The 23,948-nt window shown below is 42.4% G+C and overlaps 1 protein-coding gene across 1 annotated transcript in view; it reads left to right on the top strand.

Annotated features, from left to right (window-relative positions):
- The first annotated feature begins 570 nt into the window (after nucleotides 1-570).
- The window catches only part of LOC105034406 (uncharacterized), a 36,938-nt gene continuing 13,560 nt past the window's right edge, over nucleotides 571-23,948 (top strand). Inside the window, exons 1-3 of the mRNA XM_010909555.3 lie at nucleotides 571-766; nucleotides 1,476-1,537; nucleotides 3,706-3,842. Of these exons, the coding sequence (XP_010907857.1) occupies nucleotides 764-766; nucleotides 1,476-1,537; nucleotides 3,706-3,842 (202 nt within the window). The 5' untranslated portion in view covers nucleotides 571-763. The remainder of the gene's footprint in view (nucleotides 767-1,475; nucleotides 1,538-3,705; nucleotides 3,843-23,948) is intronic.

Raw genomic sequence — 23,948 nt, 5'->3', positions numbered from 1 at the left:
AGATATGATTATTTTTTAAAAAAATTATAAAAATTATATAAAATTAAATAAAATTATTAAAAAAATAAAATATTTAGATATATATCGAATAGTTATCTATATATATTTATATTTATTTTTTTTAATATATATAAATATAGATGCAGATGTTAATCATATGCTCAAATTATCCAACCTATTTTTATCCCAAAAATGTGCCAAATAGCAATTTTCAAATGTACCACACCACCTATGGGACCCATTCCGTGTCATTTATGTAACTCCAACCATACAGATTTAGTGCGACATAGTGCTACATCCAAAACAAGCGCCACTAGCAGCCCGTTCCCGGGCCCATAAAACGCCGCCCGCCTCGGATGATGGAAGCCCTAAATCCAACACACCTCTTTGAAACCGTCCGTTCGTAAAATCCACGGTTCAGATGACAGCCGCCCATGCTAAATCGGGCAGACCTATGGGTCCCAACACCGCGCTCTTTTTATTTCTTTATTACATAGTACGTAAGAAAATGCGTTTTTTTTTTTTTGGTAAACAAAATGCTTTTGATAATAAAAGGAAGGTGAAGGGTATTTTAGTCGTCGAGGGGAAATAATCGTGTCCCCGGGGACAAGCTGTCTTGGAATCAACTAAGAAGGGCGCAAGGCGAAAAGAGAAAGGGGGAAGAGAGAGGGAGGACGACACTTCCAAACCCCAATTCTCCTCTCTCCGACGCCCTTTCAGACGATTGCTTTTGAATTTCTACGGTTTCCTCAACGAGCTCAAGATGGTTAGTATCGTGATAATTTTAAGTTATTCAGTTCTTGGTCAGGGATTATATTGTTATTCTTTTCCCATTTTTCTTTATTCTCACGAAGATTTCTTCTCCCTTTTACCCTGATTCCCTGATTTTTAGATATTTATTAGCTTCATGCAGTTATCTATAAATTTGTTTTTCTTTTTAAGCAGTCATATTGCTTGGGAGTTCCTTTTTTGTTGAATTTGACGAATGATATATGTGTATATATTTGTTCAAAGTTATCTGTATAAACTTGCTTGATTATAAATTCTTTGAGGAAAAATAAAAAGGTGAAAGATTTTCTCTGCAGTCAACATAGTTGTTCTTTACGGGAAGATTGAGATTTTTGATCGCTAAAACTTCAATTTTTTTGCATAAAAAACCATGCAGTTCAATTTGAAGCTGTTTTGAGCACAATTAAAATAGGAGGAACATTTTTTTTTACTGAGTTACTCTCTTGCTTCGATTTCGTTGATTCCTTTGTTATCCCTTTTTTTTTTTTCCTTGCTACAAGTGAATGAGCTTGTGTTTGATCATGGGGTTGCAAATATTCTGGATATGAACTATACTATCGGCTTGAATTCTCTCGCTGACATTTGGAAGAGAAAAAGACAGGCTGTTATTGTCTGTTCATGGTTAGATCTCCTAAATTAAGTGAATTCTTACTGCTTCTCAATAAATTTGTTCGTATTGTTGACAGCATAAATTGGGAAGAGGACACCGTGACAAAGTTCAGCAATTCATGGCGATAACTGGAACCAGGTATGCTTCCTGATGTTTAAGTGATGCATGTTCTCAGAATTTTCATTCTTACCTTTTTCTTCCACTTTGATAATGGGCACAGATATGTTGGGATCAACCTGATTTGTTATGGTTGGGTTATATTGGCATTAATACAGGCTCTTTACTCATGGACGTGTTATCATTATCTAACATGGATCATTATTACTCAAGATTCAACATGAAAATAGTACATGCACTGCATTTAAATTAGATACTTGGGAATTGGGATAACCTTGCAATTGTTTAATAATATTTTGTATACTGATCTCTCACAACAAAGCAGAAGGTATAGGGATGGAAGGCGAAGATTCAGGCATAAGATGCAAACTCATCATTCCACTGATTTCTTGCTTGTTAAATTCATATTCTGTGGGTCAAAAGAAAGTGCTTAATGTGTTATCTGCTAATGATTCATCCAACCACTGCTATGGTTAACTCTGTTGCCTTTTGGGGTGGAAAATTCTAACCCTTTTTTTTGTGGTGGGGTTTCTAAGAACAATGAATTGACATGATTATAACAGTTTTTTGGCCCTATAATATTGATGATCTGAAATTATCTTAAGTTATAATTTTTGATGTGAAAAAATTATTGCAAATGAATTTTTAAATCTATTTTTTAACTAGATTATTGTCTTATTTTCTGATGGTCACAAGAAAACTTAATGCCTTATGACAGTAAAGTAACTGAGGAATTCATTTTCAAGTACTTGTTTTTTGTGCGTTTAAATTGTTGAATGCATGATATTATCAAAAATGATGATAGCCAAAATACTTACATAATGGATAATGTATGTGTCGATTGCAATGGATCAGTATTTCTAATCTATATATATTTTCTACATAATCGAGGTTTCATGTAATTGTTGTAAGTTGTAACATTTAGTATTAAAAGCACACTATGTATGACAATTTATCTTATTATATGATGTTTAAGTCTTGAAGGCTGGCCCTCCAAAGTCCGAAGCTCACATTATCTTGCGGTCCCCATGCCAAATTGTGAAGGTTTCCTTTTCTATGGATAATAATGTCATGCCAATTTGAACATTTAAAAGTATGAGATATCTGCTCTTAATTTTATTGGTATAATTAGATCCAACTTGTTATTTGTCTTGATATAGCTTGATGGTCTTCTACTGGATTTTGGGGTTGGGTGGGCGGAGCATGCCTAAGTTCTAGTGGCTGCACAAAGGATATGGACAACTTTATCTTTGTAGGGTTTTTTTTTTTTGGGTGGTGGTGGGGGGTGGCTAGGTGTGCATTGCTCGCTACGCTACAACTCTCCTTGTTAGAGCCTTTAGATGCCATTCACTGATCATTGAAGCATGGTTTCCCTTGACTGCTTCAAGCAAAGAACCTTTTTTTACTTTTTATAGATAGAACTCCCCTCCCCTGCCTCTGATAAGCAATCCACCCAGTTCTGCAATGGTTTTGTGTGCTCTGAACCTGGTGGTTCTGGTTGGTTTAAGAGACCCTGATATGATTTTTATATGCTGTCTTTGCAAAGACTTTTGTAAGCTCAAAAGTGATAATTACATTCCTTACATTCCCCTAATGGTCTTCTTTTTGAAACTTTTATATGTGTTTATAGTGTACTTTATTCATTGCCAAGTTCTTTAAATTGTTGAGAAACTTTTAAACTTCCCAATGTCTGTTGTCTTGATTATTCTTGTTGATCTTAACAATTAACGTCTTTGTTCGTTCTAGCAAGTACATGAACATTTTCTGATACTCATCCAAACTTTGAAACTTCACAAAAATAATTGTATATTCTTTGTTCTCTCTTCTCTATTCTGTATGGTATGTAGGGTTTGCTCCCCTATGAGAAATGCCATTCGTGCTTGAAGCTTTTACATGAATTCTCCATCATAATAGTCCTTTAAAAGAAAATCTTCTCCCTCTTCTGATTGATGCTAAAGTCATTCTTAATATCAAATTTCCAGTTTCTTAGATGATTTGAGGCATTCAACATGGTTGTTAATATGTCTCAATTTATATAGTGATTTGTTCTGCATCTTGTGCATGACCAGAAGATACCAGAGTACGAGTTAAATATTTAGTTAATTTCAGTTATTATATCCCTAATGTTATACAATGTTATTGTTTCTAGTGCATTAAGATCTTCTAAGTTATGTTGTGCACTGGTGCAGTGAGAAGGTTGCTCTTCAGGCTTTGAAAGCAAGCGATTGGCATTTAGAGGGGGCTTTTGACTTTTTCTATAGCCAACCACAAATTAGAGCAGTGACTGACTCCAGACATCTTGAAGAGCTTTACAATCGATACAAAGGCAAGTAATGTCACTTACAGTCTGTCATCTTTGAAGAAATATTATATTCTGTAAATAGTTCTTAGAATTCCTGTAATACATAAATATCTGGATTGTAATGTGATGGCAATATAGAAGATGGATTTACTCCAACTTTTTCATTCACTCTTCTTAGTTCTGGTGTAAAGATCATACCTTTGAAATATATGATTGGCCCAAAGCTCATGCTTTTGCATTTGGATAAGCTCTTAAGCTGTATGTATTTTGATAACTATACAAGTCGAATATATCTTTATATTGAAATCTATCACTGACAGGAACATATCAAGCTTTGAAAAGTTTAATTAGAGCAAGACTCTCTTGAACACTTCTTGTCCTAGCGTCCATACTGCACACTTATAAACATCCCTAAGAGATCAAATTGCATTAGACACATGTTTATGGCTTGATAGATCAGAGTTTAAAGCATGTAGTGTTAGGGTTTTATTTGCCTGGGTCTCTAGATGAGGCTTTTACAAGTAATGCATCGTTTGATATTTGTATTCAAGGTCATCTTGATTTCTAGAATGCCATAATTGAAACATCTATTTTCACATACTTTCGATGAGTATATTGTAGGTGCATTGCAATGGGAGGGTAATTCACAGTTGGGAATAACAAAGGGAAGAAATTGTATCCAATATTAGCATTTAAACAATGAGCACCAGGTGATATAGTTTGATGCATGACAACTTACTAGATTTTTATAGAGGACCTTTCGGAAATATAGAAGGGAAGAGATTGTATCCCATACTAGCATTTCAAACAATCAGCATGCACCGTGTAATATAGTGTAACACATGCTAACTTAATAGGTTATATATAATACTATTTTCATGACAAAACAAAATGTGTCATGTAAGCAGGATCTGTTTGGCTATTATGTATTTATTTTAGAAGCATCTCAAGCCAACCCAGCTTCTTAACAATGCTTAACATGAGATAGCATTTTAATTGCTTCTTATTGTTGAAGGTGTAATGCATGGACTATTTTATTTCATTGATCGTTTAGGATTTTATTAGTTAATGCTCCCATGAATTACTTGCTTATGATCTTTAATCAGGGTCATGAAGTTGCATTAGTTGATGCAAACATCTATAGCTAGCTTCCAAGTTTTGAAGGAAGTTGGCAAAGTGTTTGAGATTCATGTAACAAAAAGAAGTATTAGAGGAATACAAACATAGGCTGAGAAATTTTGTTTAGAAGTTTTCATCATAGCTGCAACTGAAGGTTTCTGATGCATTTACAATAAATTACACGAACTTTCAGCAAAATTGCTTTATAAGCTAGGAATATTCTTCAGATTGATAAAAGTAATAAAAAGGGACTATATTAGAATATACCATTGATTAAAGCAACTAATAGATTAGGAGGAACTTGCCACGCATTTTATGATTTCCTTTTCATGTACCTTTCTGTCAAATTGTGACAAAACTGGGAAACTTGGATAAAATTTGAATATACGTTTAATATGACTCTGTGACTTGAAAAGAATAGTTATGATGTTTGTGATGATAGTAAATATGGGAACTCTTGGTATGAAGCTCATAGGCACTTGATGATAAGATAAGAGAGGACAGGACAAGTAGTCTAATGTGACCAAAGTGATGGTGCCAATTTGCAGGTTCATAAGAAGAAACCTCAAACTGGAGTATCATTGTATTTTTTCGTTGTGTTATGCATGTCTTGTACAAATATGCTTTTCAATTGGACTTGGTAAATAGTTTGTGGTTCAAAAATTATTTATTCCCTAGACAAAACCAAACCTTGTCATCTTCTTTTTATCTAGAATGTTTCAAAATCTTGGTAAATTTTGCTGGTCTGCTCCATGGTTGCATGAACTTACACTGCAACTAACAAGGTAGCACTGTGCACTCACCCATGGGCCAGCCAGTTTTGATGGTAGGCCTCTTTCTTACCTAAAAGTGCCTTTCTCAAGAATTACCATTGATCTTTAGGGTGTTGAGCTTAGGTTGACTGTTGTTAATTCTGTTCTATCTTTTCGAGGGGCCCTCCAGGCCAAGAATTTTAGTCCATAGATCCAGTTTGATAAGAAAAGGTTTGCATGATGATGATAATGTCCCTTTGAGTGCTATTGAGATTTACATTTGCTGATTAAAGTAGCTTATATAATACAAACTCTAGTTGCTATAGATGCAAAAAGAGTTATGATATGAACTTTGTATTTCGATGTTCCATTAAAGTCATTGGCGTGATATAAATTTGTTGCTTAATGTCACACTACGATGTCTATTCAGCTATCATTTTGATCATTTATATAGCCTCATCAATTTTTGGAGTTTTGTCGAGGGGGTGAGCTTTAGCTCAATGGTAATGTTACTCCATTGTGACCAGGAGGTCATGAGTTTGAAACACGTAAATAGCCTTTTTGCATGTGGGGTAAGGCTGCATATATCTGATTATCTCCAATCCTAGCAATGGCAAGAGGCTCATGCACATGGTTGCTTTTGTTAAATTTTTGGAGTTTTGTTGAATTTTATGCCTTTCTTTTTATCTATAGCTTGTTAACTCTTACAGGGGGCGTGTCAACTAAGTGCCTATTTTGGAAGTTCATGCTGAATTCCGTGGGATTGGTTAGGAAGAGAGTGGTGATGGGTGGAAGGGGGAAGAGGGAGTAGGAGAGGGAGGGGGTAGGTTCATGGGGCTTGAACATCATGGCATTAGAAACAAGACCTCTCAAGGTCTTTAATTTTTAAAATCCTATGGGGAATTGAGGTTGCTACCCCAAATGCAAGGAAAAAGAAAGAACCCTCTCAAGGTCTTTATTAATTCAGCAAGAATTGGACTCACTGTCTGTGCTCTCTCTTTGCCTATTCCCTTAGATCTAGTGGGTTTTTGCCAAATAAGTCCTAGATTTGACAAGATTCTATCATATGTGATGTAATACTTGGGCCCATGGTCCAGATGCATTGGACCAAGGCCTAGGCCGCAGCATGCCTGGGCATCACCTTAGATGGACCCTTGGCGTGCCTAGGAGCAGGCACTACCTTAGGCAATGCTGGTGGATAAGCATGGAAAAATGGGGCAGAGGCACTATTAACAGGGGGCGCCATTAATAGAGGGTGCCTTGTTCTTTTCCTGCATGCCAACCACATCTGAACCCTAGGCCATCCATCGCCTTCCCTGCTCGCTTCTCTCCTTCGACTGTGCCCTAAGCCCCCAACCATTCTCTCCCTCTTTCTCGTTTCCTCTCTCTACCATGCACTCTCTCTCGCTCTCACACATCCTTACTCCGTCTCCTTCTCTTTCCCTCTTTCTCTCTCGCTCGCTCGCTCACACGCACCCTCTCTCATTTATGTGCTCTCTCTCTCTCTCTCTCTGTCTGTCTCTTCCTTTCTTCTTTTCTTTATCTCCTTTATCCTGGTCTCTCTCTCTTCTTTGAGCTAGCCTGAGAGGGGCCTTCACTGTGCCACCTCCCACTCCTGTTCCATGAGAGGATAATAGGGCAAGGTTAGTGGCTTGTTTCCCTTGTTGTAACAATAATTAGCCTAGAAATTGGGGTTCTAAGATTTTTCAAAAATTTTAGAAGGAAAATTTGGAATTTTGGGGACTTTAGAAATTATTGTAAAATACTAATGTGCCACCAACTTGATACATATGTGTGGTTTTTAGATTATTAGGTCTTGGAGAACCCCAGCAAGGTGATCAGATTGCCTGATTATAGGCATCTGGAGGTAAGAAGCATTTACACTTTATAGCACTTGTTTAAGATTAATTGTGCACATTGATTTTATGATTCCTGAAAATCAATTGTATGTGAAATTTCGTAGTCATGTGGAATTTGATTTATCATTGCAATTTTGATAAATATCTACATGATTGAATCATCATAATGGTATTAAGCATGCAAAAAAAATTGAAATTGTTGTATGTTCCTATGTAAAATTCAAAAGTGGTATAGAAGAAGAAAAGAAGTTTTGCATATGAATATATGTGTGTCATCTGACTCTTAGCTTGACTATGTATGGATTCAAACTTGATTATGTGACTGATGCTGCAAGGGTTAAGTGTGGCTGCGTGACCCACAATGTATGTGGCTGCATGACCTAAGCTGCTGGGCTTAAGTGCAGCCTCATGATCATTGTTTCAGTTAAAGATCCTTGCTATAGGGGTTAAATATGGCCGCATGACCCATGCCATAGGGGATGTATGTGGCCGTAGTCTGGTCTATAGAGCTATAATGGATTAAAAAGATTCTAAGTATACAAATATGAGTATGATTATGGGATTGGGTACTTATTTGACTCTGATATGATGTATCAATTTGTTAGGTTGATACTATTGAAAAGATGAAATACATTATATCAGTACATGGATTATTGAAAGAAAATGTTATAAACTCTATTTATACATATGTCTCATGCTTTGTGTAATTTAAATGAATGAAATTACTTGATATGGCTTGATCCAATTTTATAAAGTGGATTTGTTACTGAGTCATGAAGCTCATAATCTTCATCCATTTTCCCAGATCCTAGGACTAAGTGGGTACCAACTTTGAGGTGGAAAATTGGGATGCGAGATTTGAGGTGGAAAATTGGGATGCGAGATTTGAGGTGGAACCTGAAGACCGCGGATTTGATGGAGAAGCTTCAGATTTCGAGAACTCCTTCCACAGGGGTACTTCCGTCCGTCGATGTGAAGGTCGAGGCGATTCATTCGAGCGACCAATTGCTGGTATGATACCATCAGGATAGATTTGTCTAAGTATCTGGATAGTCTACAAATAGAAGTGTTCCTTGATTGGCTGGATCAAATCGAGCACATCTTCGAGTACAAGGAGATGCCCAACGACAAGAAGGTGAAGCTTGTCGTCCTGAAGTTGATGGGTCGGACTTCTGTCTGGTGGCAACAACTGAAGAAGATCATAGAGCACAGAGGCAAGTCGAAGATCCAGGACTGGAAAAAGATGAAGATGTTGAAATAGTAATTTTTGTCCTTCAACTATACGCAATCTCTATATCAGTGCCTACAAAATCTCCTTCAAGAGACTAGATTTGTAGACGAATACACGAAAGAGTTTTACCAACTGATCGCTAGAAACGACCTAATGGAGAGTCAGGAACAGATGATTGTGAGATATCTTGGAGGATTAAGATAGTCGATTCAAGATGTCTTGAGACTCCACTTCCTGTGGGCGGTCAAAAAAGCTTACTATTATGCTATAGTTGCTGAAGACCAGACCTATGCTCAGGTCTGATCGTCCCCTGCGGAGCAACCAAGCATTGGAGAATTAGAGAGACATGCGGCACAACACAGCTTCTACCGCTCTTGTTCATAGCGCTACTGATGCGAGGCCCTCAAAGCCAGCCCCGATTGGGTCTTTTATTCTGTGGTGCTATAATTGTGGCGAGATCGGGCACACATGGAGCGAGTATAAGAAGTCTACTGGTCGATCCGAGAAGTAGCTACTGATAGAAGGAGATGAAATATCTGATGAGGATTGAGAGCCTACGTATGATGGAGTTGAAGAGGAGGATTCTTTGTTGTTTGGAGATAGAGGAGACGCTCTAGTTGTTTAAAAGAGTCTATTTGCTTCCAAAAAGGAGGAGAAAGAAGACTGGAGGCAGATCAATATCTTCCATACTCGCTGCACCATTGAAAAAAGATCTGCAAGATCGTCATCGATGGATGTAGCTGCGACAACATTATCTGTTAGGAGGCTGTCATCAAGCTGAACTTGACCACTGAAAAGCATCTTCGATCTTATAAGCTATTATGGCTCTGGAAAGGAAGTGAGGTGGTTGTTGATAGTCGCTGTCTTTGTCATTTTCTATTGGATAAAAGTACTTTGACGAAGTTTGGTATGATGTCGTTGCCATAGATGTGTGCCATCTACTTTTGGGGAGGTCATGGCAATATGATCGTAGCATCACTCATGATGGTCATCGGAACACCTTGTGCTGAAAGGACTATCAGAAGATTACTCAAGCACCGATGGAGGAGGATCTATCCAAACCAAAGTCAGAGACCAGTATCAACTTTCTGACGAAGCACTCTTACTTGAAGGAAGCAATGAAGACTGGCTATTTCTTGGTATTGGTGGAGAAGGATGAGTTGGCTGAGCGAGAAGTTCCATCCATGGTATATCCTAGCTTTTAGGAGTTTGCTGATATTTTTTTTGAAGATCTGTTTGCAGCACTATCATTGCTCAGTACCATATTGATTTTGTTTCAGAAGTGAGTCTATCGAATAAGTCGGCGTACCGCATGGGTCTTGTTGAATACCAGGAGTTGGAGCGGTAGGTCCAGGAGTTACCAAACAAAGGCTACATTAGGCTGAGCATGAATCTTTGCGCGGTGCTTGCATTGCTGGTTCCAAAGAAAGATGGTTCGTGGTGATGTGCATAGATAAGAGGGCGATCAATCGGATCACTATCAAGTACCGATTTTTGATTTCGAGCCTAGACAAATGCTTGATCAGCTTGCTGGAGCCAAAGTCTTTTCAAAGATCGACTTGAAGAGTGGCTATCATCAATTGTACATTCAGCTTGGGGATGAGTGGAAAACAACCTTCAAGATAAGATAGGGCCTGTATGAGTGGCTAGTGATGCCATTTGGGCTTTCCATCGTGCGAGCACTTTCATGAAGCTGATGAACCATGTATTGCAGCCTTACATCGGTAAAATTGTTGCTTGCTTCAATGATATTTTGATTTATAGTTCTACTTTGGAAGCTCGTCTATAACATCTTAAGGGGGTTCTTGGCATACTAAGGAGGGAGAAGTTATACGCTAACACTAAGAAATGCAGCTTCATGGCAGATAGCCTAACCTTCTTTGGCTACATCGTCTCTTTTGAGGGACTGCTGGCGGATCCATCCAAGGTGCAGGTTATCTTGAATTGGCCAGTACCTCGCAACATCACTGAAGTGGGAAGCTTCTATGGCTTGGCATCATTTTAACGTAGGTTCATATGGGGTTTCAGCTTTATTATGTCTCAAGTGATTGATTACATGAGAGGGAGGTGTTTTTAGTGGACTCCCGAGGCGTAGACTGCCTTTGAAGAGATCAAGCGGAAGATTGCTTCTGCTGATGTTCTTGCTCTTCCAAACTTCTCCAAAGTCTTCGAGGTGGAGTGCGATGCCTTTTCTATTGGGATAGGTGGAGTTCTCAATCAAGAAGGGCAACCTATTTCTTTCCATAGTGAAAAATTATCCGCGTATAGGCTGAACTACTCCACTTACAATGCTGAATGTTATGTTATGGTTAGTGCTTTTCGATAGTGATGGTACTATCTAGTCTAGAGGGAGTTCATTCTTTACATTGACTATAAGGCCCTGAAATACATCAATGATCAGGAGAAGCTAAGCCATAGATATGTCAAGTGGGTGAACTATTTACAGGAGTCTCACTTTGTTCTAAAGCATAAGTTTGGTGCTCAAAATCGAGTGGTAGATGCATTGAGTAGGATAGCCAAGCTTCTGGTTCTAATGGAGGTGGTCGGCTTTGATACTTTGAGGGATCTTTATGCCAGCGATTGAGACTTTGCTATCATTCTACAGGAGGTCCAGGTTGATGATCAAGTTGACTACTAGGTGTGGGATGGTTTTTTATTTTAAGGAGTGCAGTTTTGTATTCCCGATTATTCTTTGTGGGAGATCGTTCAAGAGCTCCATGGAGAAGACGACTTCAAGAGAGACAAGATCCTCATGCTGATTCATAGCAAGTATTACTGGCCAAAGATGAAGCGTGACGTGATCCGACATGTGTAGCGTTGTCGGATGTGCCAAGTGTCAAAGGGTACAGCGACTAATGCATGATTGTATACTCCTTTGTCTATTCCTAACCATCTATGGGAGGAGGTCAGTATGGAATTTGTGTTGGGACTATCTATGACCCAAAGGCGATGCGATTCAGTGCTAGTGGTTGTGGATTGGTTTTTGAAAATAGCGCATTTCATAACTTGTCGCAAAATTCTAGATGCCACCAATGTTGCTCAGCTCTTTTTCAAGAAGATTGTGCGTCTCCATGGAGTGCCCAAGACTATTATGTCTAATCGAAGCATGAAGTTCATGAGCCACTTCTGGAGGAGTTTGTGAAAAAGGTTGGGCATATCTCTACAGTTTAGCTTAGGCTATCATCCTGAGATGGATAGTCAGACTGAGTTCGTTAATAGAAGCTTGGAGAATTTATTGAGGAGCCTTACTGGTGAACGATCAAAGCAGTGGGACTTAGTCTTGGCGCAGGCTGAGTTTGCCTTCAACTGTTTGATAAATCGGACCATATGCTACGGTCCATTCTAGGTAGTCTATAGGTCAAACCCAAATAGTGTTCTGGACTTGACTCCAATCACTTTCAGGAGGTGATCTAGTGTGAAGGCTGAAAGCTGGGCTGAAGAAATTCAAGCCATCCATCGATCCGTCAAGGAACAGATTGAGGTTAGCCATGCCAAGTATAAAAAGCCACTGCCAAGCATTGGAAGAAGTTAACTTTTGAAGTCGGCGATTTCGTATGGGCTGTTCTGACCAAGGATCAATATCCTGTAGGAGAATACAACAAGTTGAGGCAGTGAAAAATTAGTCCTCTCGAGATAATCAAAAAGATCAATGATAAGCTTATCAATTGAGGCTGTCTAGTCATCTCTGTATCTCTGATGTGTTTAATGTGAAGCACTTGGTTCCCTATACTAGTGATTTGTCAGACGACGAGGAGATTTCTAGCTCGAGGATGAGTTTTTTCCAGTCTGGGAAGGATGATGTAGACGTCTTAGCTGCTAAATATTTTGATTTGATGGATTGGATCCGAAAGGACAAAAAATCAAGCTGATTGTGCTAGACCCTACTAGGTTTTGACCCCGCCATGCTAAAACGGGCATAACTCTCTCATCTGGCGTTAGAATCGCTTATAAGATCTTCATACGGAATGCTCTTTCCGTTCTCTATGAGCCTGACCGCTTCGCCGTCATAGCCAGTTTTAGGGTCTGATTCTATCATTTGACAGGTCAACAGGAGCCGGAGGATCCTAGATGAATTGAAAGTCTTGATTTTTTTTCTTATTTTGTTTTAGATTGCTTAGGCGTTAGGTTAGGGCTTTTCTTCTATAAATACAGTCCTTTTGGCCAACGTTGTAGTTAGTCTATTTTTTTTTGTTATTGAATTAAAACTCCAAAAAAGAGTTTCTTCTTATCTTTTGCTGTTCTCTTTGTTTCGTGCGTCTTCCTCTTCTTTTTTTCATCAAAACATGGCCTAGGTTGCGTCATAAATCTTCTGTTGGTTATGCTTTTTGTTATTTAAAACTATATATGAGGCAGGACCAAAATGTTGTCATGGACTTATAATGAGGATCTCTACAGCTTTTCCATGTGATAAAACTGACCTTTACATGTGGTCTTTTTTAAGCCTTAAGCTCTACTTTATTCTTCCATGTGTGCCATTATGTGGATTTTGGAATGGTTTGACATGCTATCTTGTTTTGGGCATGGTATTTGATGGGTTGATGCCCTGTGGTTATTGTCATGATGTTGAAACCCATCTTGAACTTTTAGTGGCTTTGCTGGTGGCTTGCAATGATTTGAAGCATTTATGTCAATTTGCTAGTTTTTGAATGTTTACAAAATAATTTTAGTTTGTAATATTCACACGAGTCAAATCACAAAGTTCCAATTGTTGTGGTTACTGTATAATTCTATCATGTTCATGATCTGGTTTCCATCAACCGATTGATTTGGCACTTGCACTTTAGTTGTGTAGGTAAAATAGGAGCAACAACTGGCTGCCACTATATTAATGACCCATTTTTTATCACACCCATGGAATATGCCAGATTTTGTACTGCTCTTATAGCTTGATGATTGTTGAGATATCTTGATGATCGACACTGTTCCATTAAACTTGAACCACCATTCAGTCTGGTATTGTATGATTGACTGCCATTTCCAAGACATTTTCATGCATGCACTTCACTCCCTTGTTATCAGAAATTGTTGGAATTGTTTGTTGCTGAGTTGTCTTGATGCAGAAAGTACCAAATCTGAATGCTTGATTACTGGCTTTCATTTAACATGTTTGTAGTCAAACGTAGTAATTTTGTGATGTCTCCACATGATGGTGATGGACTAAGATAGGACATGTGTAGGAGATATTACAGATCTAGGATAATCAATCATCCATAAGAGGGCCTTAGGCCTCATCTGCATTGCTTTTGGAGGGCCAAAAAGTGTTTCTTGGAGGACCAGAAGCTCTTTTGAGAGATTTTGAGGTGTTTGGTAAAATTTTGGAAATAGCTTTCTAGTTCCTCCAAAAGCTGAAATAGGTCCACTAGGGAAAAGCTCTAATTTTGAGCTTTTGGGTAACTCCATATACATGTGGAAGCTTGTTTTTTTAAGACAAGCAACGTAATTTTTTTTAAAAAAAATAATTTAAAATAATTTATAAAGTTAATAATATATAATATTATAGGTTTAATTGTCTAAAAAATCATGTACTTTTGCACCCTTTTTGACGCTGGTTCCAGCTCAGACGGGTATGCGCCGGTATCTGATGCGGCCGAGGCAATCAATGCTCTAGTTCAGGTAGATTTAATGACCATAAAGAGATTGCTGTCAGCTGGTCGGAGGATTGGGTGCTTGCAGACTCAACTTCTCTTGGCTTCGCGGTGCTTCTTTTGGCTTCTATGGTTCATTAGTTTAATATTTAGTTTATAATTCCTTCTTTCTCTCTCTGTCGGACTGGCCCTTTTATTTTTTTTCCTGTTGGTAAATAGAGAAGCCAGAGGCTATATTAGAGCAACAAGCAAAGTTTACAGAATGTAGATAGTGAAACGTATAGAAGAAAGAAATACAAAAGTCAACAAGCAGGACAAAGATGGAAACATGGTAGTGGTAATAGTAAAGTAGGAATACAAAATATTGGAAGAGCCAAAAGGCAGAAGGATGGATCAGCCAGTAGAAAAACAGATGCAGGGACCAGAAGCTCCATAAGCACTTGTACAGAAACCTGGGTGCTAGTGTTGAGAAAGATAGATATGGCTGAAGGAGACATCCATGTGTACAGCATGTAGTAAAGCAGAAGACATATAACAATGAGCATATAGACGAAGCAAGATATCCATTTGAACAGCAATGAGTAAAGCACGGAACATATAGCAAAGATAATGTATGGTAAGTGATGGTCGAAGATATCTCTTGGAGAAGCATGGAACATAACACAGGCCATGGAATAGAAGATAAGAATGTCCCCAAACAACTGATTGTGAAGTAATATAGTCCAAAAGATATGTTACATAGCAGAAGTTAACCACCTGAACATTGGGATATTGCTGTTGAACTGGTCCTTTACAGAGAAATGGGGGTAAAACAGGGAGAGGAGTGGGTGTGGGTGGAGTCCGAAATGGGGGGCGGGATGCAGCAGTGGGAGAGAGGCGAGGGATGTGAAAGAAGATGGGAGGCGGGGGTGGAGAGAGTTGGGAGGGGAGGGACCGGGAGGAGAAGGGTTTGGATAGGAGGAAGATGGTATTATTTTATTCCATCTCATTTCCATCTCTTTTTTGTTAATTTCCATACCATTTCTATGTTTGCATATTAACGGCAAAGTTGGATGCCGGTTGACAGCATGCCAATGTTGCAATAATTTATAAAGTATATATACTTGATTGAAAAAAATTGAACGATATGCTAAAATTGAAAAGGGGTAAAAGTATAGGATTTTTTAGGTAGTGTTGGGTATAAAATACCCCCAGCCGAAGTTTGTAAAGGACCGATCCTTCCAGGACTTTTCCGGCTTCCGACCTTGTGTGGCGTCTCTCTGAACCCCCTCGACCATCCGAGCTTCCATAATACCGTCCGGACTTCTCCGACAATGAGCTTCTCCATCCATCTACCGGGCCGCTCCAAAGGCTCTCTGGGCCTCACTATCAACCGACCTTTTACAGTGATCAACTATTCTCTGAACTTCTTCCGGACTTCGTCAATATCCGAGCTTCTCCGACAACGAAATTTCTACAGTAATCAGACTCCATCCAAGTTTCTACGACGGTCGACCGCCTTCAGGATTCCAACCGAGCTCTTGCGAGAGCCGAACTTCTACTACGAGCGGTCTACTCCGAACTCCTACAGCGGGCGGTCTACCCCGGATATCTACTGTAAACAAATTTCTTTCGAACTTCTATTACAGGTAGACTTCAGCCGAGCTTCTTCGTAGCCGGATCCCAGACGAGCTTCTACAATGGGACAGGATCTACCGGTCAGGTCGCTACTCCGAGCTCCCATGACAACCGATCTTCGACCGAGCTTCTACAATAAGCGGTCTCCTTTCAGTCTTCTACAAGAACCAGACTCCATCCGAACTTCCATAGCGGATGGATATCGGACGAGCTTCTACGATGGACGGACTCCGACAACTGGATTTCTACAACGGTCGATCGCCTCCGGTGTCTGTCGAACCTCTCCAACGCCATCCGAAGTCTACCGCCGGCCGACCCTCCGTCAGATTCTTTATGAAACCAGACTTCTTCGGCAGATAATCTTCAGACGAGCTTCCACATCAGGCGAATCCTAGACGGACTTCTCTAGCAATCGGACTCCTACCGGACTTCACCAACAGAAAGTCTCCATCCGAGCTTCTACAGCAAATGACTTCCGCCTGTAGCATCAGCATTTGAGGCATCCGACAACAGTAGACTCGTCAGCAGTCTCGAAAACATCCGAGCTTCTCCTAGATCGACGGGATAGAGAGCCATTCCGCTTCATCAGATATCCCAGTCGAGCTCCAGCCGACAGATCCGAACTCTCTGGCAAGTCACGACAATGGCCACTATCCTACTCCACTCTTTGCAACGGATTCCGCGTGGCTCCACTCTCTGGCAAGTCGCGACAACGGACATCACTCCACTCTCTGTTACAAACTCCACGTGGCCCTGAACGACCCCTGACGTCACTACTCTCCGTAACAAACTCCGCGCGACTCTGAACAGCCCACTACCAGACGGTTACAGACGTCGCTGTCAATCAGTTACGCTCTCCGTCTATAAAAAGGGATCCTCAGATACGTTCTTCTCTAAGCTCTAAACTATCCCGAAATTTTGCTAAAATTTTCACTCGAGCACTCCATTTCTGTTGAAGCAGAGTACTGACTTGAGCGTCGGAGGGTCTTGCTGGAGCACCCCCAACTCCGATTTAGACTTTCCTTGCAGGTCCCGGCGGCGGCCGCGGTCATCTCAACTCCAGCAACTCCGGCTTCGGCTGAATTCTGCACCAATAGAATTGGCGCTAGAGGAAGGGGAGCTGTGTCTTCACAATACCCTTGTTCTTAAAGAAGTGCTCAACGGGACTGTCTCTGATCATCTTCTCCGACATCCTCTTCTCCTTCTCCTACTAGATCTCCACCTGATGTCTCCCTGAAAGGCATCCACCAGGCGATCCACGACCTCCACGGTCAGATCTCAGGCTCCGACCTCACCTCCAGTTTTTCACTCCTCCGGCTCCGGCAACGGCGGTCGGCATGGAGCAGTTTGATCTGCTGGTTCAGCAGGTTAGAGGCCTTACCGAAGCAGTGCAGGCCATGTAGCAGCAGCAGCAACAGCCGCAGGTGTCAGTGCGGTTGGAAAGAGCATCGTCGGAGTTCCAAAATTCGACAGTAGGGCGGGCCACTCGGGCCAGTCACCCTGTCTTCCCTGGAAAGGGGAATCCGAGGGTGGAGAGCCCTCAGTCTGATCACGATTCCACTCCCGGAGGATCCCTACCTCCACTCTGCCAGAAGACCCTCGAGATTCGCAGTGGAGAGGACCTCTTGGATCGAAGGCTCCAGGAGATGAACCGGTGGATCGAAGAGCTCCGCCACGCTCCCCCTGCTTATGGTAAGGACATCTGTACTGACCCTCCTTTCTTTCAAATGATCATCAACACCATTTCTGGAGGGCCCCGGAAGGAAGCAGCCAGTGGATCGGTCGGACCGCTCAAGCAGCAAAGAACTGAAGGATCTATAACCTTTACTGAAGAAGACGTCCGGGAGATCCAATTCCCCCATAATGATGCGGTTGTAGTTTCTTTAAATATTGCTGATTATGATGTACGTCGCATTCTTGTTGATAGTGGAAGCTCGGTCGATATTTTGTTTTACGATACATTCTCAAAAATGTCTATCCCTGATGGTCGGTTAGGGCCGATTAGCTCTCCGTTGGTAGGGTTTATTGGCGATGCAGTACCAATAGAGGGAGTAATAACCTTGACTGTAGTTGCAGGTCGGTATCCGAAACAATCTAGAGCATTGGTGGATTTTTTAGTAGTGAGGGTGCCGTCTGTCTACAACGCAATCCTCGGCCGACCTGACCTCAACGCCTCCTGAGCTGTAGTATCGACCTATCATTTGAAGTTGAAATTTCCTACTAGCCAGAGGGTCGGAGAAGTCAGAGGAGATCAAGCCCTGACAAGACATTGCTACAACATAGCCTTTCAGAGAAAGGGACAATCCGATCCCTGTCCGGTTGATGGATTGGACACTCGCGACGATCTTGCTGAAGAAAGGGGTGAGCCAATTGAAGATCTTGTCTCAATTCCTTTGAATGATGGGAATGAAGAGCACGCGGTGAAGATCGGCTCTAACTTGGGGAAAGAGGTGCAGACACAGCTTATCAATTTTTTACAAAAGAATGCGGATGTTTTTGTTTGGGCTCCGGCGGACATGCTAGGGATCGATGCTGAAGTTATGGAACACCGTCTGGCTGTTGATCTCGAACACCGGCCGACGAAGAAAAAAGTTCGAAGTCATGCGCCGGAAAGGCAGATGGCAATAGCTGAGGAAGTTGATAAACTCCTGAAAGCCGGGTTCATCAGAGAAGTCAACTATCCGAGCTGGGTTTCCAATGTGGTCTTGGTTAAGAAGGCGAACGGTAAATGGAGGATGTGCATAGACTTCAAAAAGCTGAATAAAGCCTGTCCGAAGGACAGTTACCTTCTACCCAGAATTGACCAATTGGTGGATGCAACCTCGGGCCACGAGCTTCTCACTTTCATGGATGCGTTCTCCGGCTACAATCAAATTCGGATGGCACCAGAGGACGAAGAAAAAACTGCTTTTATTACTAACCGTGGCTTTTATTGTTACAGGGTCATGTCTTTTGGCCTAAAAAATGCAGGGGCGATCTACCAACGATTGGTAAACAAAATCTTCAAAGAGCAGATCGGCTGCAACATGGAGGTCTACGTGGACGATATGCTCGTAAAAAGCAAATCCTCAATTTACCACGTCGCCGACCTTGAGGAGATCTTCAGCGCCCTCCGAAAATACAAGATGAAGCTGAACCCAGCCAAGTGCGCTTTTGGAGTAACCTCAGAAAAATTCCTGGGCTTTATGGTATTGGAGCGCGGGATCGAAGCAAATCCGAAAAAGATTCGCGCCATCCAAGAAATGACCGTCCCGAAGTCAATAAAGGAAGTTCAGTGCCTTACTGGGAGAGTAGCGGCCCTAAATCGCTTCGTCTCAAGATCGGTCGAGCGGTGCCTGCCTTTCTTTCAGACTCTCAAGCAGCTGAAGAACTTCTGTTGGACCTCTGGATGTCAGTAAGCATTCGAAGATCTGAAGAACTACCTCGGCTCATCTTCATTATTGGCAAAGCCCGAGCCTGGAGAGGAGTTGTTCCTGTACCTAGCGGTCTCCTCTGTGGCCCTTGCAGCAGTTCTGATTAAGGAAGAAGTAAAAATTTAACGGCCGATCTACTACATAAACCGAGTATTGAGAGACGCCGAAACTAGGTATACTAAGTTAGAGAAACTAACTTACACCTTGTTGGTTGCAGCTCGGAGGCTCTGACCTTACTTTCAAGGACACACCATAATATTGCTTACCGACCAGCCGATCAAGATGGTTCTGCATCGAGCGGATGCCTCTGGGAGGATAGCGAAGTGGGCAATCGAGCTCACGGAGTTCGACATCGACTATCGACCTTGGCTGGCAATAAAAGTCCAGATATTAGCAGACTTCGTAGTGGAATGCACTATCTCGGAAGAGGCCGAACTTGGACGAGATGAAGCTGACAACCCAGGGCTCCAGCCGAACTCCCCTGAAGAAAGAATAGATCTCCCTGATGGTTTTTGGGCCCTCTACGTAGACGGTTCTTCCAACATGTCAGGCGCAGGCGCGGGCCTGGTCTTGGTTAATCCAGATAGAATTATCACGGAGTATGCACTGCGCTTCGAATTCCCTGCGACAAATAACGGAGTAGAATATGAAGCTCTAATTGCGGGACTAAGGATCGCCAAAGAGTTAGAAGTAGATCGGCTTCAAGCCTACAGTGACTCTCAATTAGTAGTGGGACAGGTCAGCGGAAATTATGAAGCTCGGAAGGACAGTATGGCCAAGTATCTAGAAAAGGTAAGGAAGATCATCCCTACCTTCGGCAGCTTTGATATCAGACAGATCCTAAGAGCAGAAAATACCAGGGCCGACCTTCTCTCCAAGTTGGCTACACTGGCCCCGGCCGAACTGCCTAAGGAAGTCTTCTTTGAAGTTCTGAAGCGCCCAAGTACGGAAGAATCACGGCTTGTGATGGAGATCAGCCATGAATCCAGTTGGATCGACCCACTGGTTGCATACCTCAAGGATGGGGTTCTTCCTCCTGATGCGAAAGAAGCTCGGAAGCTTAAGAACCAGGCCTCCCGATATATCCTTTACAAAGGCAAGCTATACAAGAGGTCGTACTCTTTGCCCCTTTTGAAATGCCTCCGGCCTTCTGAAGCCAACTTCGCTTTGAGGGAGGTACATGAGGGAGTCTGTGGAAGTCACCTGGGGGCCAGATCTTTATCCCACAAACTGCTCCGACAAGGTTATTACTGGCCTATCATGTACCACGACTCCGTCGAATATGTCAGAAGGTGTGATTGGTGTCAGAGATATGCAAATATCCAGAGGCAACCTGCCTCCGAACTTACACCATTGATTGCCTCATGGCCATTTACGCAATGGAGGATGGATATCCTCGGACCTTTTCCCATGGCATCCGAGCAGCGGAAGTTCCTCTTGGTGGCAATAGACTATTTCATCAAGTGGGTCGAAGCTGAGTCTTTGGCAAAAATCACAAAAGCTAAAGTGCAGGACTTCGTCTGGAAGTCAATTGTCTGTAGGTTCGGCTTACTCAGAACCCTCATTATTGATAATGGGCGGCAATTTACTGGAGCAAGGTTTGCTGAATTTTGTGAGGACCTAAATATCTCCCATAACTTCACTTCGGTAGTCCATCCGCAGGCAAACGGCGAGGCCGAGGTGACTAACAGGACTCTGTTGCAAGGAATCAAGGCGAGACTTGAAAAAGCAAAGGAAACTTGGGCAGATGAGCTTTATCATGTACTGTGGGCATACCGAACTACCCAGAGATTGCCCACGGAGGAGACCCCCTTTGCCTTGACCTTCGGGATAGAAGTCGTGATCCCGATTGAACTCAAGCTTCCGTCGCGAGTCGTGGCATTCGACGAGCAGCGCAACCCACAGGATCTCAAGGTCAATCTCGACTTGTTAGAAGAAAAGCGGGAGACAGCTCAAGTTCGGATGGCGGCTTACAAGCAGAAAGTAGCCCGCTACTACAATTTCCGGGTCAAAAGCAAAGCTTTCAGAGCGGGGGACCTGGTACTTTGGCGAGCCGCTGTCTCACAATCTCAGAATCAAGAAAAATTTGCCTCGAACTAGGAAGGCCCGTATGAAGTCAAGGAGGTAGTTCGGCCCGGAACATACTATCTAAAAGAGCTCGGGGGAGTGAAGCTTCCACGACCATGGAATTCGAAAAATCTACGGATGTATTACCAATAACTTTGCCTTCAATAAAAATTTTATATTTGTATATTTATCTTTTTAGCATGAGCTTATAACGACAGGAAGTAACTCCCTCGTTCAGTCGAAATTAAGCGTGTTAGAAACAGGAGGAAAATCTCGTCATAACATGAGTAAAGTCGAAGGTCCGATTACTTAAAAACCGGACAGGAGGAGAGGCCCTCGCAATGGCCTTTATGTGCCCCCACAGCCTTGTTAGGAACAGGAGGAGAACCTCATCCTAACATGAGCAAAGTCGAAGGCCCGATTACTTAAAGATCGGACAGGGGGAGAGGCCCTCGCAACGACCCTTATATGCCCCCACAGTCTTGTTAGGAACAGGAGGAGAACCTCGTCCTAACATGAGCAAATTCGAAGGTCCGGTTACTTAAAGATCGGATGGGGGGAGAGGCCCTCGCAACGGCCCTTATGTGCCCCCAGTCTTGTTAGGAACAGGAGGAGAACCTCGTCCTAACATGAGCAAAGTCGAAGGCTCGGTTACTTAAAGACCGGATGGGGGAGAGGCCCTCGCAACGGCCCTTATGTGCCCCCACAGCCTTGTTAGGAACAGGAGGAGAACCTCGTCCTAACATGAGCAAAGTCGAAGGTCCGGTTACTTAAAGATCCAATGGGGGGAGAGGCCCTCGCAACGGCCCTTATGTGCCCCCACAGTCTTGTTAGGAACAGGAGGAGAATCTCGTTCTAACATGAGCAAAGTCGAAGGTCCGGTTATTTAAAGACCGGATGGGGGGAGAGGCCCCTGCAGCGGTCCTTACGTGCCCCCACAGCTTTGTTAGGAACAGAAGGAGAACCTCATCCTAACATGAGCTGAAATTGACTGTCGGGAATAAGAGGAGAACCTCGTTCTGACGCAAACAAAGATCCAATCGATCAAGATTGGATGAGGAGGAAGGCCTCCTAAACGGCTCCTCTACACTCTCACGACCCCGTTAGGAGCAGAGGGAAAATCCTCACTCGAACACAAAAAAAAAAGAGAGGGAGAGATGAAGAGGGAAAGCGACGAACTACACCAGCGATAAGTGAAAAACAAACTACATCAAAGATACAAGGGACCTCGTCTCAACGAGGAATGATACTCTTATCAAAAAATCCTCAGTCGCTAAAAGGGAACTCGACACAGGCCGAGGAGAAATCGACTTCCTCAAAATAACGAGAAGTTCGAATCCCCAAGCTCGAGCATCGGGAGGAAGCGTCAAACTCAAATGGCCTCAAAAAGATCTACGGTCACGAACAAAAAAGGCAAATTAACACGGCGATGATCGGAAACCTTCAAACAACGTCGGCATCGAACAAGACAAAAGATAAAAGAAGTTCGGTAAACAACAACTCAAAGCAAGAATAGACGAGGAATCACAAACAACGCCGACGCCAAACAAGACGGAAGACAAGAAGTTCGGTAAACAACAATTTAATATAAGAATGGACAAGGTAATGGAAAATTTTCTTTTCATTTCATTAGTGAAGTGTACATTACAAAGCCTTGAAGGCCAAAAAAGAGAAGCAACAAGAAAGAAAAGGAGTACAAGGCAAAAGAGCTCCAAGGAAGCTCGGTACCATCAGACTTCGAACTCTCGATTTCAGTCATTGTCGAGGATTGCTTTAAGTACCCGACTTCTTCTTCCAACCCCTTTTTGGATTAACAATTACTCCAGCATTATCTTCAAAGTACATGTAGACGCCGTCCTTTTTGCGCCATGGCTTCCGCTGCCTCACAATGACGGCAGGCATGACCTTCTTTCTGAGATCGGATTTCCCCTTCTTTCTGACTTCTTCTTCCAGTCTCTCTTTGGCTTCCCCCTCCGCAGGATCGGGAAGTACTCGCGCTCGAAGATGTGCCACAAGCGCGGGCTCTGAGCGATCAAGGCGAAATGCGGCTGAATCTGTCTCTTCTACCCTCACCTTCTTCGCCAACCCGGAAGCTGCAGCGCCTTCCCTCCTATGGGCTGTGAGACTTTTGGCTGACATCCAAGCCGCGTCCGCGTCCATATCGACAACGAAGGAGGGACCGAAGAAACTCCCGTGCAAGGTGATATCCCCGAAGGGGGGAGGCGAGTTTAAATAGACGACGGGGTCTGGTGCAATAATGACTGCAGGACTCCTCTGGCCAGTCTATAATCGCCGCGTGGCCCACTCACTGTGGCAAGCGGCTGGAGGTGGCCGACAGTTGGTAAAACCATTATTGCACCGTACCTGGGGCAGTGCTCCAGCGGGAATTCCGAAAAAATCTTTTCGGATCGCCTTGATTTGAAAAGACTCCGGTACCAGCGCGTCAAGCGCCAAAATATCTGGTAACCACCGAGTGCGAAAATCGAG

The sequence above is a fragment of the Elaeis guineensis genome, chromosome 15 (assembly GCF_000442705.2).
Source record: "Elaeis guineensis isolate ETL-2024a chromosome 15, EG11, whole genome shotgun sequence".
NCBI lineage: Eukaryota > Viridiplantae > Streptophyta > Magnoliopsida > Arecales > Arecaceae > Elaeis > Elaeis guineensis.
Note: the sequence above shows the minus strand (reverse complement) of the source record. Positions and strands in the feature narration are given on the sequence as shown.